Below are 21968 nucleotides of genomic sequence, written 5' to 3' on the forward strand. Positions count from 1 at the left end.
TTTGGTCACTTCCTACCATCGGTTCTGTGTTGAATGCAGTGTTTAGTTGTTTGATGTTTGAACGGGTCAGTGAATGCCCCTCTGCTGGATCTCAGTCTGTTGGAGGACGAACCAGTGATGACGACTTCCTGTCTGACTGAACGTCAGGAGAGTTGCCGACCAGCCGACCAATGAAAGAACACGGTAGGTCAAAGAAGTCTGTGATTGGACGAAGACACTGAGGACACGCCCCCTGAGACACTAACAGGGTTCTGGGACTTTAATCCTCAAAGTGTAGTAAAAGTCCTGTGAATTTAGAAGTCATTTAAAAGTGTTATTCAGTCAGAATGTATGAACTCTGTTTCATGCAAAGTGGATGAAGATGCAACATTGTTTCAATAAAAGAGTTTAATAGTTTGATGCTGTGAAACAAAGACATGACACCTGGTGAACGTTTCCTGTTTATTATAGTATGAACACAATCAACACAACAACACTAACACAACACATCAACAACACTCGATCCGCAATCACACATTCAAACAATACATGTTCATGTTTAACTTTATACAACAAAGTGCATCAGATATGAATTATGAAATAAACACGTTGAAAAGTGTTTTCTGTTTACATTATTATGAAAAAGACAAATGAAGTCAGCCATCGTAGGTAGTCTGCTGTCTTTCTATCAGCAATGCATCATATATTCTAAATATAATGATGTAATAATGTCTCCTGTCTTAACAAGGTGACATCATCGGTCATGTGACACATGTGGTCACACGGGTTCCTCCGGTTCTGAGCTGGAACACCATCCTGTTGGTTCCACTTACTTACTGGGAAGCCCCGCCTTCCTCTAAGTGCAGTGAGGGGTTAGGAGTCAGGAGGAAGGAGATAGGAGATAGAAGTGAGGAGTCTCCAACTGTTCAAACTGCTTTTTGACGCGTCTGATTAGCTGCTCGTGGCATCAGGTTCCCTGAGTGACAGCTGGAGGCTTGTGACGCTTTTAGGTCTCTCTCTCTCTCTCTCTCTCTCTCTCTCTCTCTCTCTCTCTCTCTCTCTCTCTCTCTCTCTCTCTCTCTCTCTCTCTCTCTCTCTCTCTCTCTCTCTCTCTCTCTCTCTCTCTCTCTCTCTCTCTCTCTCTCTCTCTCTCTCTCTCTCTCTCTCTCTCTCTCTCTCGAAGGTAACAGAGCTTGTTGTTCACGCGGCTTACAGCTCCTCTGCTGCCTTCCCATTGGCTACCGGCTCCTCCTCTTCCTCCTCTTCATCCCGCCTCCTCCGGCGGTTGAAGAAGCCGAGCTGAGCAGAAAAACATTAACTATTAAACATTACTATTTAACTATAAGCAAAAGATATAGAAGTACAACATATAGAAGTATAACATATAGAAGTATAAAATAGCAGTAAATGGAAATTACTCCTCTGCAGTGATAGATTTACACCACTGATGGATTGTGTGTGTGCGTGCGTGTGTGTGGTGTGTGTGTGTGTGTGTGTGTGTGTGTGTGGCTCACCTTCCACAGGGCCAGCACCAGTAAGGCCAGCAGCAGCAGGCCTCCCAGTGTGCTGCCCAGTATGATCCACACGGGGAACACGTAGTCCTCGTCCTTCCTGAGCTCCAGAAGCACCTGAACCCACAGAAACATCCACACACACACACACACATATATATATATATATATATATATATATATATATATATATATATATATATATATATATCCAGAAGGAAGATAAATATCAGAGTTCTCGTTGTTGATAATAAAGTCTGACAGCAGGTGGCAGCAGAGCTCCTTATGAGTTATGAGTCTGGAGGACACGGGTTACATTATGTGTAAAGAACATAATAATAATATAATAATAATAAACATCATGAGGACAAAGAGACACACAATGACTTCTCAGGCAAACAAAAGACACAAAGAGACAGCGTGTCCTGTCCTCTGTGGAAGCAGCGTCTCCTCGTTCAACGTTTCTTATGACGTCATATTTAGGATGAAGTCATACTGAGGATGCCATCATACGCATGATGTCATACGTGAAATCACATATTTGTGAAGTCACACAAAATGGGAGAATTTAACTTTTAACGGATGGAAACGGACGTCGTTCTTCATTTGCATCATTGATGAGTGTGTTGATTGATTGATCGATCGGTTGATTGATTACCTGTCTGACGGGTCGGGCCTCCTGCAGGAACATGGGACTGGAGGCTTCCAGCTGGATGGAGGCAGCCGTCAGTAACTCCAAGGACCTGAAGCTCACCTGAGACAGGAAGTCAGATTCTCAGGGTTCCAGTAGGTGAACTTTGCTCTACATTCGCACGTTATTCATTCTGTGACTTCTATACAAACACAGGAATCGCCCTCTGGTGGTCAGTAGAGATAATGCAGCTTTAACACATGAAGTATGGACTTCTATACAACCGGAGGAGTCGCCCCCTGGTGGTCACATGCAGATTCCTCAGAGAAAAACTCACAGCGAGCAGAGCCGGGAGCAGCAGGCGTCCTCTCAGTGTCACCTTCAGCTCTCCAGAGGCCGGCAGGTTCACTCTGCACTGGACCGCCATGCTGACGCTGTTACTATGGTTCTAAGAGAGGAGAAGAAGAAGAAGAAGAAGAAGAAGAAGAAGAAGAAGAAGTTAGCTGTGTCTCTGTCTCAGGAGATGAACAGTGGATGACTCGTCTTACCAGCTGAGCCAGGTGAGACAGGTCCTCCGCTGTCACCTGATTGGTTGTTCTGGGCGACGGCAGCGTGCAGCGAGACCCGGTGACCTGCAGAGAGGAAGAGGAGGCCAAGACGTCGCTGTGTTATTGATTGTTACACCTCATCCCGTCTGTCCTCCTGCACTTTTGCAATGTGTTTGTTTCTGCTGCGTGTCATTGATGAACATGAGTGTGAAGGTTTCCTGTGGTACCGGCTCGATGCTGTAGTCGGTGATGCTGACCAGCTGGTTCCCCCGCCGGGTCACCGCCCAGATATCAGCCCTGAGCAGGACGTCCTGCACCGGGAAGATGCCCAGGTTCTGGATCTGCACAATGAAACAAAAATATATATATATTTTTTTTTGTTGATAAAGTGACGTCTCACACTTTCCCCACATTCATCCTGTTTATTTATATAATATATTTGTTGGATGGTAATAACAACATATTGACGACCTCAGGTTATTTAAACGGGTCTATGCTTCATGTGTTAAAGCTGCATTCTCTCTCCTCACCACCAGGGGGCGACTCCTCTGGTTGTATAGAAGTCTATGCTTCATGTGTTAAAGCTGCATTCTCTCTCCTAACCACCAGGGGGCGACTCCTCTGGTTGTATAGAAGTCTATGCTTCATGTGTTAAAGCTGCATTCTCTCTCCTCACCACCAGGGGGCGACTCCTCTGGTTGTATAGAAGTCTATGCTTCATGTGTTAAAGCTGCATTCTCTCTCCTCACCACCAGGGTCACATTGTAAATATATGTTATGTGCATTGTTATATTTTGGATAAACTCACAAAATACGTGAGGTTGAAGGCGGGAGAGCTGCTGTCTGGTTGATCTCTTGAGGAAGAGGAGGAGGAAGAGGAGGAGGAGGAGGAGGAAGAGGAGCTGATTTCGAAACGAGGAGGGTTTGGGTCTCTGCCGGAAGAAGAGGGTTGATCCATGACTTAATAAAAGTGTAATCTTTATAGAACTATTTCACATAAACATTAAGTGAAGCTCTGTTGTTCTTCAGCTGAGATTATTTTATTCATAATATTTATAATTTCTAATCTTAGTAAACGTCTTTTTTGAGAATCAATAAAATGATGTCGCTCACCTGGTGAAGAGGAGGTCAGCTTGGTACTTCAGAGGGAGGAAGATGTCATTGATGTTGTCGTCTGGGTAACTATCCTCTCCCTCACTGACACACACACACACACACACACACACACACACACACACACACAGACACACACACACACACAAACACACACAAACACACACACACACACACATTAAGCTGACCTTGTGGGGACCGGGTATTTTGTCCCCACAATGTAATCGTGAGACTAAAAGTTTACTTTTATATTTTTGAGGAACCTGAACTTTATTTAAAAAAGATAATATGTTTAGAAGTTATGAGAAGTGAAACAAATATGTCTGACTTCACGAAATAACCTGTTATTGTTTGGTTTGCTACTCTCAGCTTGTTGGTTGAGTATAATCTGATAATAAAACATGACATGGCAGAATGATTTAACTTATTGAGTATTTGTACTTTATATTTAGTTTTGTTGTCTTTTTTTCAAATAAAAAGTAATATTATTATAATTTGAATTGCTCCTAAAATAATGTATGTTTAATCAAGGCAGCTTTTTTTCATCTAAAAACAGAAAACATTTAGCAAATAACGGAAAGAGATTATTATTATTATTATTATTATTAAAAATAATAATAATAATAATTGTAACGTCTGTGTCTCCAACTTCTCCATCTTTGAGAGTTAATGATGAGCTTGTACTGGATCAGGAGGTGAAGTTATATCTTAATGTAATATATAGGTCGTTTCCCTCATAACTCACATCCAGTCAAACTTCTGTCTCGAGTGTATTTCAATAAAACATTTATGAATCCTGACGATGAAACACATGAACCTGTCTCACCTGTCGGTCGCCATGGAGACCCGGACGTGATCCAAGAAGACGGAGCGGCTGAACTCAAACTCCACGCGGAAGGAAAGCTGCACAGGAAGAGCGTTAAAAACAAAAGGTCCGTCATCAGGAGACAAAGATCTGACCGTCGCTCCTCGTGTGGAACGAGAAGGCAGCGTCCGTTTGTTTCTGTAACTTAACGTCAGTAACGACACGACCGCGGTTATTTGAACCCAAACTAGGATCTGTTCCTAACTAGTAGTTTAATTTATTAAAACCAACTAGTAGTGTAGCTGTTTAACCCTAACCGAATAGTGTGGTTGTATAAACCTAACTAGTAGTTTAGTTGTATAAACCTAACTGGTAGTTTAGTTGTTTTAATCCAACAAGTAGTTTACTCGTTTAAAACTAACTAAGTAGTTTAGTTGTATATCTAATTTGTAGTTTAGTTGTTTAAACCTAACTAGTAGTTTAAAACTAAATAGTTTAGTTGTATAAACCTAACCAAGTAGTTTAGTTGTATAAACCTAACTAAGTAGTTTATTTGTCGAAACATTAGTAGTTTAGTTGTTTAAACATAACTGAGTGGTTTAATTGTCTAAACATGAGTAGTTTAGTCGTATAAACATAACTGAGTTTCCTGGGAAGACAGAAGTTTATTTCGAAAGCATTCACGCGTTGAAGAATAAAGAACCTTTGGTAGAAAACAATAGGAATGGTTTCATAAAGAGATGTTGTAAATGAAGATTGATTTGAAACCTATCTTGTCATCAATCACGGGAACCAAAACTTATTTCATCTAATGTAAATTTACAGAACAAATGCACTCATTTAACCCAAAACAGGATAATCTCCTCAACATAAGGTCTTGTTTCAGTTGTCAGTGTTTATTAGGTGTTTAAAACATTCATAACAACCAATAAAAGAATTTTAATGAGCTGATAACATACACAAGACTGTGTTTACTCTGAGTAACCATTGTACATTTCAGTACTTTGAAAGGACAAAAAGAAATGTGGAAAGTTGTTTAAATGAATACATATTTGTGTCTCTCTTTCAGCAGGACTGTTTTCAGGGCCCGACATGTGAAACGTCTGTGATGTCTCAGCGGCTTGTTAAGAGCAATAATCTTTACAAAGTCTGGACCCATAAACTGGACTTTATGAAGACAGGCATCTGTACCGTGGCCCTCGAGGGCCTTTACAGGTAAAAGGCGGAGCCACCGTTGTGTTTACGGGACGGTCATTAGGCTCCTCTGGTTAACCCCTACCATCAGTCTAACTAACTGTATGAGTAACACATGTTTTACTGGGACAGCAAACTTAAAGTCATATTATCTTTGAAGTCTGAAGGGTTTATGAAACTATATTATCCAGAAATGTTGATATGGACTTATAAAACATAAGAAAAGGATCCAGAAGAAGATCTGTGGAGCAGACGCTGAAATATTCATTTATTTTTTTATTTTTTATGGGATCAACCAACAGAAGCACTGGATTATGCATCTTCACACAATCCAGTTAAAGAAGAATGTGAACACACATATTTGATCAGCTTCATATTAATTCTACAACATTAACACATTTACATTCAAATAAACATAAAGCTGTTCTATTGGTTGGATTATCGATATATAAATATTAGTAGAGGAGTTAAGTCGATAGAAGAAAACACTGACCTGAGACGAGGACTTCATGAACGGAGCGCTGATGTTACAGCTCCTCTGATTGGCCAGTCTGTTCTCAGGGAAGCACTCAATCTGAATGTCTGATTGGTCCTGTGGAGAATGGGAGGAGCCTAACGAGTCAGAGGGTCATCTCATGCAATGTGTGAATGCTGCAGTACGAATGAGCAGCAGCCAGTTCTTTAAAGACAAGTCTATGCTTCATGTGTTAACGCTGCAATCTCTCTCCTGACCACCAGGGGGCGACTCCTCTGGTTGTATAGAAGTCTATGCTTCATGTGTTAACGCTGCAATCTCTCTCCTGACCACCAGGGGGCGACTCCTCTGGTTGTATAGAAGTCCATGCTTCATGTGTTAAAGCTGCAATCTCTCTCCTGACCACCAGGGGGCGACTCCTCTGGTTGTATAGAAGTCTATGCTTCATGTGTTAATGCTGCAATCTCTCTTCAGACCACCAGGGGGCGACTCCTCTGGTTGTATAGAAGTCTATGCTTCATGTGTTAATGCTGCAATCTCTCTCCTGACCACCAAGGGGCGACTCCTCTGGTTGTATAGAAGTCTATGCTTCATGTGTTAACGCTGCAATCTCTCTCCTGACCACCAGGGGGCGACTCCTCTGGTTGTATAGAAGTCCATGCTTCATGTGTTAAAGCTGCAATCTCTCTCCTGACCACCAGGGGGCGACTCCTCTGGTTGTATAGAAGTCTATGCTTCATGTGTTAACGCTGCAATCTCTCTCCTGACCACCAGGGGGCGACTCCTCTGGTTGTATAGAAGTCTATGCTTCATGTGTTAACGCTGCAATCTCTCTCCTGACCACCAGGGGGCGACTCCTCTGGTTGTATAGAAGTCTATGCTTCATGTGTTAACGCTGCAATCTCTCTCCTGACCACCAGGGGGTGACTCCTGTGGTTGTATAGAGGTCTATGTTTGTAACTGTAAAAAATGAGGATTAACTAGTCCATATTTAGAACAACAAATGAAAACCTATGGTTAATTTAACAAAGTATCGTTAGTTCATGTTTGAAGAGGAACATTGTTTATTTTCCAGGAATGTGTGATTATGTTATGAAAGAGCACGACACCTTGACTATGAGGCTGGAGAAGAGGAGGTTGGAGGAGGCGGAGATGTGGATGGCAGCTCCATAAGCGTTCTCTCCCCGATTCTCCAGTCGAGCAAACACCACCATCCTCCTCCGACCGGCCTCCACCACGCGCTCCGAGCCCTGCGGCGCCCCCCGGAGGCTGCAGAGCGACCATGCGGCCCGCGAGCTGCAGAACTGCCTTCGGATGAAACACAGGACGGGAATGTGTTCTTTGATACATGACACTAATACATGTGTGTTTGTGTGTGTGTGTGTGTGTGTGTGTTCATGAAGGCCAGGTGTCACTCACTGAACATCCATGAGGTCAGTGTGACTGGAGAGGACGAGGTCGGGAACGCAGGTGTCTTCCTGCTCACAGCCGTTCCAGAAGGGAAGCTGTGGAAAGAAAGAAGGATCATTTCATTTCTCTTTGTTGAAGAAACAGAAACACTTTGATATGCAACACGTCATGTGTTTAAGCTGCATTCTCTCTCCTGACCACCAGGGGGCGACTCCTCTGGTTGTATAGAAGTCTATGCTTCATGTGTTAACGCTGCATTCTCTCTTCTGACCACCAGGGGGCGACTCCTCTGGTTGTATAGAAGTCTATGCTTCATGTGTTAAAGCTGCATTCTCTCTCCTGACCACCAGTGGGCGACTCCTCTGGTTGTATAGAAGTCTATGCTTCATGTGTTAACGCTGCATTCTCTCTTCTGACCACCAAGGGGCGACTCCTCTGGTTGTATAGAAGTCTATGCTTCATGTGTTAACGCTGCATTCTCTCTTCTGACCACCAAGGGGCGACTCCTCTGGTTGTATAGAAGTCTATGCTTCATGTGTTAACGCTGCATTCTCTCTTCTGACCACCAGGAAATAAAAGTTCTGAGGACAGTGACGGCCGCTTGGTTCTGGACGTTTGTCTCTGGAGAGACAGATGTGACATCATCACCTGGACAAAAAGACCGACTCTCACCTCGGCCCTCAGCACACTCGGCCAGTCCGGGTCCAGCACCGGCCCCTCGTCTGGACTCCTCAGCCCCGCCTCCAGGAGAACCGCCACGGGACGCCCGTAATCGGTCGTCTCCTGTTCAGAGAAACGGAGAAACGTCGGTGTGACTCTCGGGGTGTCGGTGTTTTACTCTCTGGCGGCGAGGCGGCGGCCTGACCTGGATGGAGAAGCCGAGGCGTCGGCAGCTCCGCCCTCCGACCTGCAGGAACACGCTCCCGGGCTGCTGCCGGTCCGGTTCGTCCAGAACAGCTCGAGGAGGAAAACGCCTCTCGTCCAGCACCAGATTGAACCAAACCGCTGTGTGGGGAGGTTTAACGTGCCAGTTTGAATTAATACAGCTTAATAGACCCCTATGGGGGTCTGCACCTTTTTACCCCCAGGCATATTTGTCTGTGTATGGACAGAAACCCCAACTGATTTCTAATACTTCTAAAATCACCTTTATACCACATTGTGATCATAACTATGAACATCCAGCATGATATGAGCCAGATTACCTTAAAATGCCTCCTCCAGCAGTCCATGAGTGTTTCAAACTGTATGGTGTGGTAACGTAAGATGGAGGATAGAATAGAGGATCTAAAATGTGTTTATTTTTTTTAATAAGTTACACGCGCGGTTCACAATTAAAGTGATAGTTTTAAGACACGTACGTGTTGGCTTTATCGGCAGACCTGCAGGTCCCCGTCTGGTCCTGGCTGATAAAATCAGGTGAGAGAACATAATATTTTGTACTTTGCTAGCTCGCTAATGGCCATATTGGTGTTGGTGACGTACATTGAGCGAGACGAGAGACGTAGACTAACAGAACGAGACTTTCTTGATGTTGGAAATGATCTTTTAAATTGACAAACATCAGAAGTGTACTTCTTGGCACATTTCAAACGAGATGAAGAAGTTATTTCCTCTCACTGTTGACTGTTGTATGTATTTTACCTCGGAGGGAGCGGGACTTTGCCTCTCTATTTCCTGCTCTTTACTAGTTGGATGGCGTTGCTTTGCGTAACTGCACCACTCGTCTCATCTGTTGAGTCGCTTAAGTCTTAATTTATGAAGCAAGTAAACTGCTTCTGTCCTGCTTGGTTCATGTCTGCAAACGCCACGTGTGCACTGCAATAAATGAACCAGAGTGACTCCTGAAACCGAGGTTAAGATTTTGTCAACTGTTTCCTGTCTGCTATCTGAAGCGTGTGTGTTGGATGTGGCTCGTGTGCATCTCTGTCTGAAGGCGTGTGTGCGACTAATCTGGTCCAGACGATGAGGGAAGATGGGGAGAGAGACGGGAGAGAGGAAGGTATGGAGTGATGGAGGAGGAGGAGTGACACAGTTTTAACTGGCTGGCGTTAGCGTGTTACGGCGAGGTTTCCATGCAGCCGGCCCGCACATCTGCAGCCGATTACACTGAGACACGACAACACAAAGCACTGTGGGGAATCTGTGCGGCGAGGAAGAGAGCACGACAAGACTTTCCACATGCAGACACAACATCTGGGTGTTTCATAATATGTACAATTCAAATACTCCAGCTCTAGCGTTTAGCTCCACACATCCAGGAAGCTGTGGGCCCCAACCACAAGCTGCTACTGGGACCATGGGCTTCAACCCCAAGCTACTACTGGGACCATGGACCCCACCACAAGCTGCTACTGGGACCATGGGCCCCAACCACAAGCTGCTACTGGGACCATGGGCTTCAACCACAAGCTGCTACTGGGACCATGGACCCCACCCCAAGCTGCTACTGGGACCATGGACTTCAACCCCAAGAGGGGGCTCTGGCTGGAGACATCCAACAAGGAGCATGTGCGTCCCACCCACCAACATCAGTCCTGGTCCTGGTCCTGATCTTGGTCCTGGTCTTGGTCTTGGTCCTGGCCTCCAGACTCAGGCAGACGTTCACGGACATGCAGGTGACCTCCTTCCCACCTCGACGACAGTCCTTTTTGAAGACGTTGACCTTCTCGGGTTCAAAGACCAGCTCGGCGTGAACCCGCACCACGCCACGAGACCTGCAGGGAGGAAGCTCGCCGTTAGCGTTGTGGTCCGTCACCTTTATAACTCCCCGCTTAAGGTTTGAGGGTTAAGTTATTATTCCAGCGACCTTAAACATCTGTATTACATTTCATATTATTCAATCCAACAAGACATTTGTAGATATTCACTCTGGACCAGAATCCCAATGAACCCAAAGGTGGTCACCATCGCAGAATTGCGGATCTATATCAACGATAACAAAACCAGTTTGTGTGTGTGGTGGTCTGACCAGATGATGACAGCAGCTCCCAGTGCTCCCACAGCCAGGTCGACGAGCCCGTCTCCATTGACATCCAGAACGCCGTGAAGACTTTGACCGAAATACTGCAGACCTGCAGAGAACCCGGCTGCAGACAGACGCTGGAGAGAGAATCACTTATGATTACTGGTGCCGTGATCGCTTCCACTGGCTGAACTGGTCCCAATATCTGTTACCTGTCTGTACTGGTGTTGGATGGTTTTGTCCTGGCCGTAAAAGACGTAGACCGCCCCCTGGTGGTCATCCTCCAGCGGCGCCCCAATCACCAGCTCCCTGAACCCGTCCCCGTTCATGTCGGGTATCTGAGCCAACGCCGAACCCAGCCGGGAGTTCTGAGAGCAGTCAGAGACCTCCAGCGCCCCCTGCAGGACGAACGATGTCTGGAAGGAGACGGTTCAGTTCAGTTTGTTTGTCATGTGTTCTTTTGTTAAAGTAGCGCTGGTGTACCTGCGTGTATTTACCTGTGGAGTAACCGAGTAGACGTAGACCTTCCCTCTCTCCCAGCCCCGGCTGTAGAACATGGGCGCCGCCACCACCAGCACGTCTGTTCGTCCGTCGTCGTCTATGTCCATCGATAACAACTCACTGCCGAAATATGAGCCGATCTGGAACAGAACGAAACCAAAAGCAGGTTTTATTCCAAAGGATCAGTGGTTGTTCCAACCAGCTGTTGTTACAAATCACAGTAGAACATATAAATACAGTCTCATGACAGAAAGTAGTCCTGAAATCTTTTGGTTTCATGTCCCCGTTAAATCGGTGTTTGGGGGAGTTTTTCCTGAACCAATGTGAGGCCTCACCCCTTCACCAAGAGTCATCTTTTAGGATGTTATGAAGTACATCACTTGCTCTTAGAGTTCTTTTGTCATGTGGATGAATTTGATTTGAGAATGCGGCTCCTAATTGACGTTCCATTTTTGTTCCTGGACTCAAAACCAATAGATAGCACTTCGGGACTATTTCCTGGGCATGTGCACGCTCCTGGTGGGCGACCTGCTCCCCCAGCAGCGCCTGCAGGATGGTCAGGTTCCCGGAGTTCTTCAGGCTGAAGACGATGACCTTCCCGGTGTGGTTGAACCTCGGCGCTCCGGCCACGTAGAGCTGAGAGCCGCGAGACGAAGTGAGCGAACCCACCGAGTACCCTGGACCCAGAACGACAAGCAGAACCAGACCGACAGGAGTCCACATGTTAGGACCAGTTAACAGAGCAGCGATGGAGATGAGAATATTCATGTTCTTCAAAAGACAAACACAACTTAGTGTGGTGACCGCCCCCTGACCAAAGTTCCCACTTAGGCTGCAGAGAAATAGCAGGAATAGCTAATAATAGCATTAGCGAAACGTGTTGGGTGCATTGCCTTTGAATTCAGAGCAGAGGTGGAGTTTCTTTCTGCTTAAGGAAAAGCTCTAACTCAAGCTTAAAACGTGTATTGTTGTTTTGTCCAATACTTTTTTTTGGTGTAATTATTGTTGCAAACTCTAGGGGGCGCCAGACGAAGCTGGGGACATATTCCTGTTTCCGTGTCCATCCTGCTTCGATGAGTTTTCTCACCCAGGTACGCCGCATGGTTCTTCAGCTCGTCTGGAAACTCGTCCTGATACGACGACTTGGGCGGAACCACTTTCCCGTGTTTGGTCTCTTTGAGCACGGCGCCGGTCCAGTCGTAGGCGCCGACCGCCCCGAGCAGAACGCCGTCCTGACGGGGGACACGGGACATCACATCGGACCAAATACAACCTGATTCATGAAGAAATCGTTGTGCCAAAGATACGATTAAAAAAAAACAGAATACAGATATTAGCATGTATAGAAAATATTTAAAAAAATAACTATTGCATTCCTAAGAAGACACTTCCAGTAAAAAAATAGAAAAGAAACATGATAAATGTGGTAAAACTATTTAACTCAAATCAATCTGAGATGACTCGGGGTCTGTTTTCTTCATCAGTTACCTGATTCACATTTTTACCTTTTAATCCCAAAAGACCAGAAAACTCTTTGCATATTTGTCTGTGTATGGAATGGTGTGCATCATTATTAGTGTGTGTGTGTGTGTGTGTGTGTGTGTGTGTGTGTGTGTGTGTGTGTGTGTGTGTGTGTGTGTGTGTGTGTGTGTGTGAAAGGAAAACCATCTGCTCTGCGTTTCACAAAGAAAGTTTCCACGACAGCGGCTTCACTCCCTGACGTTGGAATTCAGTTTTTTTTTTCCCTGGATGAGAAACAACAGAAATATTTCTAGAAGCTTCTCGTTCTGCAGCTTCAGGAAACCATCCCTCCAATATTTAAAAAGTTTGATCTTCTGTTTCCGTTAAAGAGGATCAATAAAATACACAACTCTGCTGATTTGTTGGATCGTGATTTGATTTTCTGGAGAGAACTGAAGGAAAATCTGATCGGAGAAACTTGAAGCCGTAGAGTCACCGATTCCTACGAATTAAAATGACGATAGGCAGGTTTTCCAGCAAAGATTTCTGGGAACTTATCAGGATTCTCCATCCAGAATGAACACGTCTTTGGAAATGAAACAAAACTCAAATATGAGTTACAGTGTTGGACTTTTCATCACGTCTTCACTTCACTGACATCAACACACAAGAGTCTGAACCTGGAACTCACAGAGCACCACTCAGGACGTTATGGTGGAGGTAAAGGTAGAGGTGGAGGTGAAGGTAAAGGTGGAGGTGAGCGACTCACTTTGACTAGATGAGAGGAGAAACCCGCCTGAGCCATCTGCAAACCGAACCCTCGGCCCTGACTGCTGGTTCCTGCAGAAAGGAAACATGTTCATGACGTGTTTGTGTCATGTGACGTGTCACAAACCTAAGTGTTGGTTTGTTCACTTTTTAACCAATCAACAAAGCATTTAACATGCTGGCGGTCAGCTGACCTTCCAGAGAGAAGATCCTTTCTCCCAGCGCGTCCACGATGTCCTTCAGCGCCGACTCGTCCGACACGTTGAAGAAGTGCTTCTCATCCGGGTCGCTGGCGATGAACTTGATTTCCTTCAGAAAGGCTTCGGGGTTGATTCCTCTGCGGTTGTAATAACCCAGAACCTGACAAGACAAGACAAAGGGTTAGAGTTCCCCAAGGGGCTCTGATGCAAACATGGGAAGCAGGAAATCCAAGTTCTCAGGAAACGAAACAGCGAGTCAGACAGGAAGTCAGACAGTCAGACAGGAAGTCAGACAGAGAGCCAGACAGGAAGTCAGACAGGAAGTCAGACAGGAAGTCAGACAGGACATGTTGGGACTTCAAGGACCGACTCACCGCGATGGCGTACATGGTGACGTTGTCTCGCTCGCTGTCGGCGACGGCCTGCACCAGCTGTGGGCTGTCGTGAGATTCTCCGTCCGTAATCACGATCATCACCTTCTGAGCGCCGGGTCGCCCGCCGCGCCTGAACGCCTCCGACCTGCACGGCGGGAGGACAGTGACATTGAGTGGACATGGCCGTCGACCCGCGTGGCGTTCCTCTTTCGCGCGGCGACCTCATCGGGGAGTCGTTACCGCGCCACGTTGATGCCCAGCGCCGTCCTCGTCTCCTCGCCGCCCCGCTGGTCGATGGCCCTGGCGGCCTCCACCACCTCCTCCACCGTCTGGTACTCGCCCAGGCCGAACTCGTGGACCACCGTGGAGCCGTACTGGACCACGCCCACCTGCAGCCAGAACACAGCTCAGCTCAGTCCAGACCCCGAAGCCCTGCAGCGTAAGGTCTCAGAGAGCTTTTTCCTGCTGGTCAGCTTCCAGTAAGACCAGTCTGCTACTGGTGGCCGTGCAACTGCAGCTGGTGATGGTTCAAATCTCTGTGATAAATGAAAAACAGTCTCCCTAACCTTCGACTGTCGACGGTACGGAGACTGTATTTCATTTATCACCCTCTGCTTCCGCCAGTTTTGCCGGTTTTCTAGATCTCAGGTGCATGCTGGGACATAATTTAAGACGTTTATATTTTTGCAATATGCAATCTTTTTTTTCAGATTCAGCGCAGAACCAACCTGCGTCTGACCCGGGCCGATGTAGAACTTCTGCAGGATGGTGATGAGGAAGTCCTGCACCTCGTACCACGGGTAGATGGAGTTAGAACCGTCCACAACGATCACGATGTCCATCAACGTCTCACACCCTAGGAGACAATGGCAAGATGGAGGGAGGGATGAACAGATGAACACCTGAACACGTGAGCACATGATGGATGCGTGGCTGTCTTTACTCTGCAGGGCGGGGGCCATGCTGAGGCCGAGCCTGAAGCTCCGGCTGACCCTGGAACAGACTCCGGTGCTGTAGAGCGAGCTTCCACACTCGTGGGACCAGAGAGGGCCGCAGGTCTGAGGACAGGGAGACACTGGGGTCAAGCGGACGGACAGGAAGTCAAGCGGACGGACAGGAAGTCAGGCGAACGGACAGGAAGTCAAGCGGACGGACAGGAAGTCAGGTGGAAGGACAGGAAGTCAGGCAGATGGACAGGAAGTCTAGCGGACGGACAGGAAGTCAGGCGAACGGACAGGAAGTCAGGCAGATGGACAGGAAGTCAAGCGGACGGACAGGAAGTCAGGCGAAAGGACAGGAAGTCAGGCGAACGGACAGGAAGTCAAGCGGACGGACAGGAAGTCAAGCGGACGGACAAGAAGTCAGGCGGATGGACAGGAAGTCAGGCAAACTGACAGGAAGTCAGGCGGACAGACAGGAAGTCAAGCAGATGGACAGGAAGTCAAGCAGACCAACAGGAAGTCAGGCGGACAGACAGGAAGTCAAGCAGACCGACAGGAAGTCAGGTGGACGGACAGGAAGTTAAGCGAACAGACAGGAAGTTAGGAAGAAGGACAGGAAGTCAGGTGGAAGGACAGGAAGTCAAGCAGAATGACAGGAAGTCAGGCGGACGGACAGGAAGTCAGGCGGACAGACAGGAAGTCAGGCGGATGTGACTCACCACAAAGCTGCCGTCCCGGGGGTTAGAGGTCAGCGTCATGCCGAGCCTCATCCGGTCCTTCCTCTCAGACACGTTGTCCAGAGAGAGTCTCCCTGAAAACATCCTTACACTATCAGTTTAAAATGTCCAAAACGATTTAGCACAAGATGATAACTTAAAGATATGTTTAGAGAGTACTATTAGTGTAGTACTTTTTGCAGTTAAAACTGAAGTACTTTCACTGCAGTAAACCTTTTTGATGAGCGAGTGACGAGCTGCTCACCCAGGTTCAGTTTGGTGCAGTTTGCAGAGTTTCTGTTGTCCAGAGGGCACCTGAACACATCACCAGTCTGCTGCTTCCCGGTTGACTCGAAGGGTGCTCCAACCAGCAGCCTGGACACACACACACACACACACACACACACACACACACACACACAAACACACAAACACACAAACACAGACACGTTTTGGTGCGTTCAGGCTCAGCTGGAAATGTTTGGGCACTACACTTCTGAACGAGCCAACAAACGCCATCATGGTCAGTTTTGTGTCAGCGGCTTGTTGAATGTTGAACACACACACACACACACACACACACACACACACACACACACACACACACACACACACACACAAACAGATAGAAGCCCTGCAGGTGGTTTAGGGAGCAGAGCATCATCTTGTGTCTGGAGAACCAGACGAACACCTGAGAAGTTCGACGTGAGGAAAACAAGCGCCGCCGGCGCATCGTTGGGTCGATCCCCGGCAGCTGCAGACGCCGCACAGCGAGACGCATGGCAGGGTCGATCCCCGGTAGCAGCAGACAGCGTGACGCATCGTTGGGTCGATCCCCGGCAGCAGCAGACCGGCGCACAGCGAGACAAATTCCTTCCACTTGTTTACCGACACTTCAAAGGCTCAGAGGATTGTGTCATCCTGGACGACCGCCAGGTCTGAAATGGTTCCAGAAAATAAAAACAAGGCCGAGAGCCGGGAATGTTGCTCAATCTCACCTGCAGACGCACGACACCTGCTGCTACTGCAGGGTTGTGTTCCAGTCCCTGGATTAGACTGGAATAAATCGTCTGTCTGACTAGACCCAACCTGTCCGTGTGACGAGACCACCCCGATCTTAAAATCCCCTTATACCAGTGGTAGTCCTTTTCTGGGGTATCTGGGGTGTCCTCGGCTGCAGTCCGTCTTGACCCCAAAATCCAGCTTCCTGTCCAGACCTCAGCTATCTCTGCTCAAGATCTGTTCAGATCCCGCTATAGTTAGTGCAGTATGTCAGATCGGCACTATTAGCGTCTGCGCTCGATCGAGACCCCGTCGATACATTTAGCTGACGGTTTTCTCCAAAGCGACTTACATTCTTGCTCTATACACAGCAACGGGGAGCAATTAGGGGTTAAGTATCTTGCTCAAGGACACAACGACAGGGAGAAGCAGAGCCAGGACTCAAACCACCGATCCTCTGATTGAAAGACGGTCATGCTAACCACTAAACCACAGTCGCCCCACAATCTCGATTGAGACCCGAAACCCTGGAAGATAGAGACTCGTATTCTGGTTCATATGTGTGTGTGTAACCGTGTGTGTGTGTGTGTGTGTGTGTGTGTGTGTGTGTGTGTGTGTGTGATAAGGTTGATCCAACATATTCCTGAGAAGCAGCTAAAGGGTAAAATGTTTTTCTTGAGGATCAGCACGTCTGAGACTTGAAGGATGAGACGAGTCCAGAGCCAAGAACAAAGAGTCCACACGTGAGTCTTAAGGAGGCTTAAGGGATCTGATCTGAGGTCTGATCCAGAGGGTCGTAAATCACATCCCGCTGCTCCACAGACTCGCTGCACTTCTCAGACACTCACAGTGGGAAACGTGTGCTCTCGACACTTTGAGACCAGATGGACCTAAAAGACACTTTAAGACCAGATGGACCTGAAGACACTTTAAGACCAGAAGGACCTGAAGACACTTTAAGACCAGAAGGACCTGAAGACACTTTAAGACCAGATGGACCTGAAGACACTTCAAGACTATCTAGACCTGAAGGCACTTTAAGACCATCTGGACCGGAAGACACTTTAAGACCATCTGGACCTGAAGACACTTTAAGACCATCTGGACCTGAAGACACTTTAAGACCAGCTGGACCGGAAGACACTTTAAGACCATCTGGACCTGAAGACATTTTAAGGCCAGATGGACCTGAAGACACTTTAAGACTAGATGGACCTGAAACCTGTACAGACTGGTTTCTATAGATGTACACAGACCAGTACATGCTGGTTTGTGGGTGTACTGCATGTACTGGGTGAACTGGGATCCTCACCACTGGCGTCCTCCCACCTCATGCTGCTGGACTGTGTATCCAAACTGGCTTTCTTTAGAACCGGAGAAGATCTTGAAGTTCTTGGTATCGAAGTTGAAGCAGAGCTGAAGATCTGAAACACAGAAGAAGCTGCTCAGTAAAACCAGTAAAACCAGTTCCAATTTTTGCACTGTTTCGGGCATGGAGGTCTCACGGGGTGTGTGGACCTGCAGAACTATTTCAACTACTTTGACGAGGAAGACATCTTCCCTTGGTGACTAACCGCTTTGTGACTAACCCCACCTGTCTGGGACATTAAGGGGGATAAATGGAGGTGAAGGAGTGTCTTCTGGGACGGTCGAGGCAGGAGGTGTCTGCTCCTTCCTTTGAGGCGTCACCCAGCAGCAACAACAGCATGAGGATGTGAGTTTAACGATCCGCCTAAAAGCCACAACAACAACAACAACAGCAGCCCCATCACTGACCTCCAGGGACGCGTCCAGCGCCTCGCAGCCAAACCACAAACAACCAAACGCTCCACAAATTACATTTGGGAGCAAAGTGGGATCAAAGCTGCTTCATAGAAGCATGAACAGGAAGTCGCTCTTTGACTGCCGGCTCTCGATCCTAAGAAGGTTTCTTTTCGGGTACTTTTTCTGGTAAATTAAAGATACTTGGACTTCTCATGGTATATTTATCTCCTGAACTATTCTTTTACATATTTATCTCCTGAACTATTCTTTTACATATTTACTGCTTATCGTTGAAGACGTTTATCACCATCATGTGCTTCTCTATATAACAATAAATAACTTTAATCGTGATAATCATTCATTATAAACCTGTGAGCAGAATGTTTCTTCAGCTTGGAGGCTCTTAAGACTACAATACCCACAATCCTTTGCTGCAACGTTGGTGCGGAATTCAAGAAAGAATAACCCAAGAACAAGCTGAAACCTGGACGTTTGGCGGTGACATCACAATGCCCAGCTAGCTCGAAGCTAACAAGCTAGCTAATGTTACCAAGCTAGCTATAAGCTATAAACCTCTCATTGGCCCCTCCTCTCTGCTCGTAGGCTCCTCCCCCATGAGGCAGAGGAACTTCAGGTTCCTGTGAGAGGACTTTCCTCCAGACAGAAGCCTTGAAGATGTTCTGGCTTCTCTCAGGATACTTTAATGTTCAAGAGGAACAGGAAGTCACTTTTTAGAAGATAAACATCACCTCCATCAAACACCTGTCTCTCTCTCTCTCTCTCTCTCTCTCTCTCTCTCTCTCTCTCTCTCTCTCTCTCTCTTTCTATCTCTCCCTCTCTCTCGCCCATTCCTCCATCTCTCCCCCCCCCCCCCTCTCTCTCTCTCTCTCTCTCTCTCTCTCTCTCTCTCTCCCTACCTCCATCTCTAACTCCCTTAATCTCTCCCTCCCTACCTCCCTCTCTCTCTCTCTCTCTCTCTCTCTCTCTCTCTCTCTCTCTCTCTCTCTCTCTCTCACACTCTCTCTCTCTCTCTCTCTCTCTCTCTCTCGCCCATTCCTCCATCTCTCTCCCCCCTCCATCTCTCACCGTTTCTCTCTCTCTCCCTACCTCCATCTCTAACTCCCTTAATTTCTCCCTCCCTCCCTCCATCCTTCTCTCCCTCTCTCTCTCTCTCTCTCTCTGTCAGTGTGATGCTCTCTCGCTCACCTGGCAGAAAGCAGCAGGTCCAGAGCAGCAGAGGAAGACGATGATGATCCATGAGTGTGTCTGAGGAAGAAACCGAGAGAGACGCTTCTGAACTCTGCTGCTGTGAGGAAAGGAGAAGAGGAGGAGGAGGAGGAGAAAGAGGAGGAGGAGTGAACACACCTCCTCACCTTCTCTCCTTCACATCTTCTTGGAGCACAAACAGGAAGTAAGTCCAGATGTTCCAAAGCGATGAATTCAAGTTATTAGGAGATATTCCTGTTGGCAGCACATGTACTCAAGATTAAAAGTACTTTGTTTGAATATTTTTTACTTCTCATGTTGTAATTTTCTCAGGGATATTTTACAAGTCAGTGTCTCATTATAACTAAAAATTCATTATTATTTATATTATTAATAAACTAATAAACAATGAGTTATTATTGTAGGTTTTACAAAACTGAAGTATAAAAGTAATCTCCCAGCGATGGAAGAAAGAACTAAATCCATGGGGGCCATGATGGTTCACCCTCTGGGGCCATGATGGTTCATCCTCTGGGGGCCATGATGGTTCACCCTCTGGGGGCCATGATGGTTCACCCTCTGGGGACCATGATGGTTCACCCTCTGGGGACCATGATGGTTCACCCTCTGGGGGCCATGATGGTTCATCCTCTGGGGACCATGATAGGAAGAGTTCTGAACATCAAGACAGTGCGTAACAGAGCAGCAGTTAGAGGTGACGTGTTGGTTGAAAGATTCAGACAGGAAGTCTTTTGGCTCGACGTCGTCTGGAAGACGGAGGAAAAATAAATCTGTTTCCTGGACTGGTCTTCCTCCAGCTGCTCGTCTTCCTCCAGCTGCAACAGGAAGGATGAGGAACAGAGTCCAACCTCGGGCTCTTCATCTTCAGAAGTTTTTATCTGAATCAGGAGTTAAACCTCATCTGTCGCTGTCAAATCCCAGAATGCAGCAGTCAGATTTATTGCTTCTTTAAAATCACAGTTTCCAATACAAGTTGATTTAATGCTAAACGTTTGGTCCTTTATTTGGTTCTTTACCATCTCCTCCATCAGACAGAGTCATATTGTACTAAAACAGTGAATCATGAAACACAAACATTTATTCAGAAGCTTCAAAGACAAACTGAACGCAGCTGAAGTGTCTCTGTGCTCACCAGAGATTAAGAAGAAAGCAGAGGACACTTTAGGGCGGGACTACAAGGTGATTGACAGGTGGACACCAGAGACGAACGCAGCATTTCTGTGACACCTCTTCCTTCGTCCACTTGAGTAACTGTTCCCAGTTCACGGCTGCAGACTGGCAACTGGTCCCAGTTTAGGGTTGCATCAGGTAACTGGTCCCAGCTGTCCCAGTGTAGCGTCAGACGTTTACGATGGGAATGTCAGGAATGTTCGTCTCCTGGAAACTAAATAAATATTTCACGATCTTTAATTTGAGTTAAATTCATTATTAAATATCAGAGGTTGAAGAAGTACTTCAATAATATCAACAATACTATTGCTTCAAGTAAAAGTCCTTCACAATGTTACTGAAGTAAATGTTTGACCAATAAGATATACTTAAAGTATTACATATCAGTATTATATTATATTTATTGATGATGTCATCACTGTAAATGAGGAGTTAATTTGAATGACTTGATGACTTTGATTATGTACAATAATAATAAAGGATAATAATAAATCATTGTGTATTAGTTGATTTGCAAAGTAAACTCAGATAAACGCAGTAAAATGTACAACATGAACCTTTATGATGTATAAAGAAGAACGAGGAAATACTGAATAAAGTACCAGAGTCAGAACTTTGAGCTCATAAACAGTTTTTGTTTGTTTGTTTGTTTGTTTGTTTGTTTAATGAGAATGTGAGAGCAGAAGCCCAGTGAGCTGAAGAAGTGAAACACGTCTCTACTGCCACCTGCTGGACAAACTTAATTTAATGCAAACACACGTTTGACTGGTTTGAAGTCTTGAGAGAAGTTTCTGGGATGAAAAAGCTTTAAAGCGACGTGTAGAAAGACTTGAGGAGAAACTCAGAGAACATAACATATACATGAAATATTTAAGGTACACAACACTAGTACACAAAATATAGTTTTCTGCTCGATTTTTCTTTCACTTTTCTTCTTCTTTACATAAACATTTTGTTCATTTACATCCGTGAATTTCTTTCTAAATTTACCAAAAGCCATCGTGACATAATGCCTCATTTGCATATTGGTCAACAACATTTTCAGAGTAAATAATAAACTGGTGATATCTATCGTTTTTTTTTCTTTCTTTTTACAATATTCACTGTTTATAACTTCCTGTGGTCACTATTCTTTACTTCCTGTGGTCACTGTTCTTTACTTCCTGTGGTCACTGTTCTTTACTTCCTGTGGTCACTGTTCTTTACTTCCTGT

At 46.2% G+C, this 21968-nt stretch overlaps 1 protein-coding gene across 1 annotated transcript; it reads right to left on the bottom strand.

The window, feature by feature from the left end:
* Positions 1-1091: 1091 nt before the first annotated feature.
* On the bottom strand, positions 1092-19616 carry itga11b (integrin, alpha 11b). The gene is made up of 30 exons (XM_068603007.1): positions 19565-19616; positions 17907-18018; positions 15858-15967; positions 15596-15687; positions 14879-14993; positions 14664-14791; positions 14176-14324; positions 13936-14080; positions 13556-13721; positions 13363-13433; positions 12220-12364; positions 11661-11809; positions 11129-11272; positions 10844-11047; positions 10638-10768; positions 10193-10383; positions 8532-8671; positions 8339-8449; positions 7676-7761; positions 7366-7564; positions 6275-6373; positions 4609-4685; positions 3783-3866; positions 3478-3601; positions 2897-3010; positions 2670-2753; positions 2459-2569; positions 2149-2244; positions 1494-1607; positions 1092-1278 (listed from the first exon to the last, which is right to left on the bottom strand). Exons 1-30 carry the CDS (start codon positions 19614-19616, stop codon positions 1189-1191), a joined length of 3633 nt encoding a protein of 1210 aa, XP_068459108.1. The 3' UTR covers positions 1092-1188.
* Positions 19617-21968: the final 2352 nt, after the last annotated feature.

Source organism: Clinocottus analis, unplaced genomic scaffold (assembly GCF_023055335.1).
Source record: "Clinocottus analis isolate CAN_PGR_092001 unplaced genomic scaffold, fCliAna1.0.p SCAF_6, whole genome shotgun sequence".
NCBI lineage: Eukaryota > Metazoa > Chordata > Actinopteri > Perciformes > Cottidae > Clinocottus > Clinocottus analis.

Coding starts and splice junctions, on each gene's coding strand:
- itga11b (XM_068603007.1), bottom strand. CDS start 19,616: ATGGATCATCATCGTCTTCCTCTGCTGCTCTGGACCTGCTGCTTTCTG. Junction 3,011..3,477: donor CCTTCAACCTCACGTATTTT/GTGAGTTTATCC, acceptor TTCATTGTGCAG/ATCCAGAACCTGGGCATCTT. Junction 1,608..2,148: donor AGGCCCGACCCGTCAGACAG/GTAATCAATCAA, acceptor CTGTGGGTTCAG/GTGCTTCTGGAGCTCAGGAA.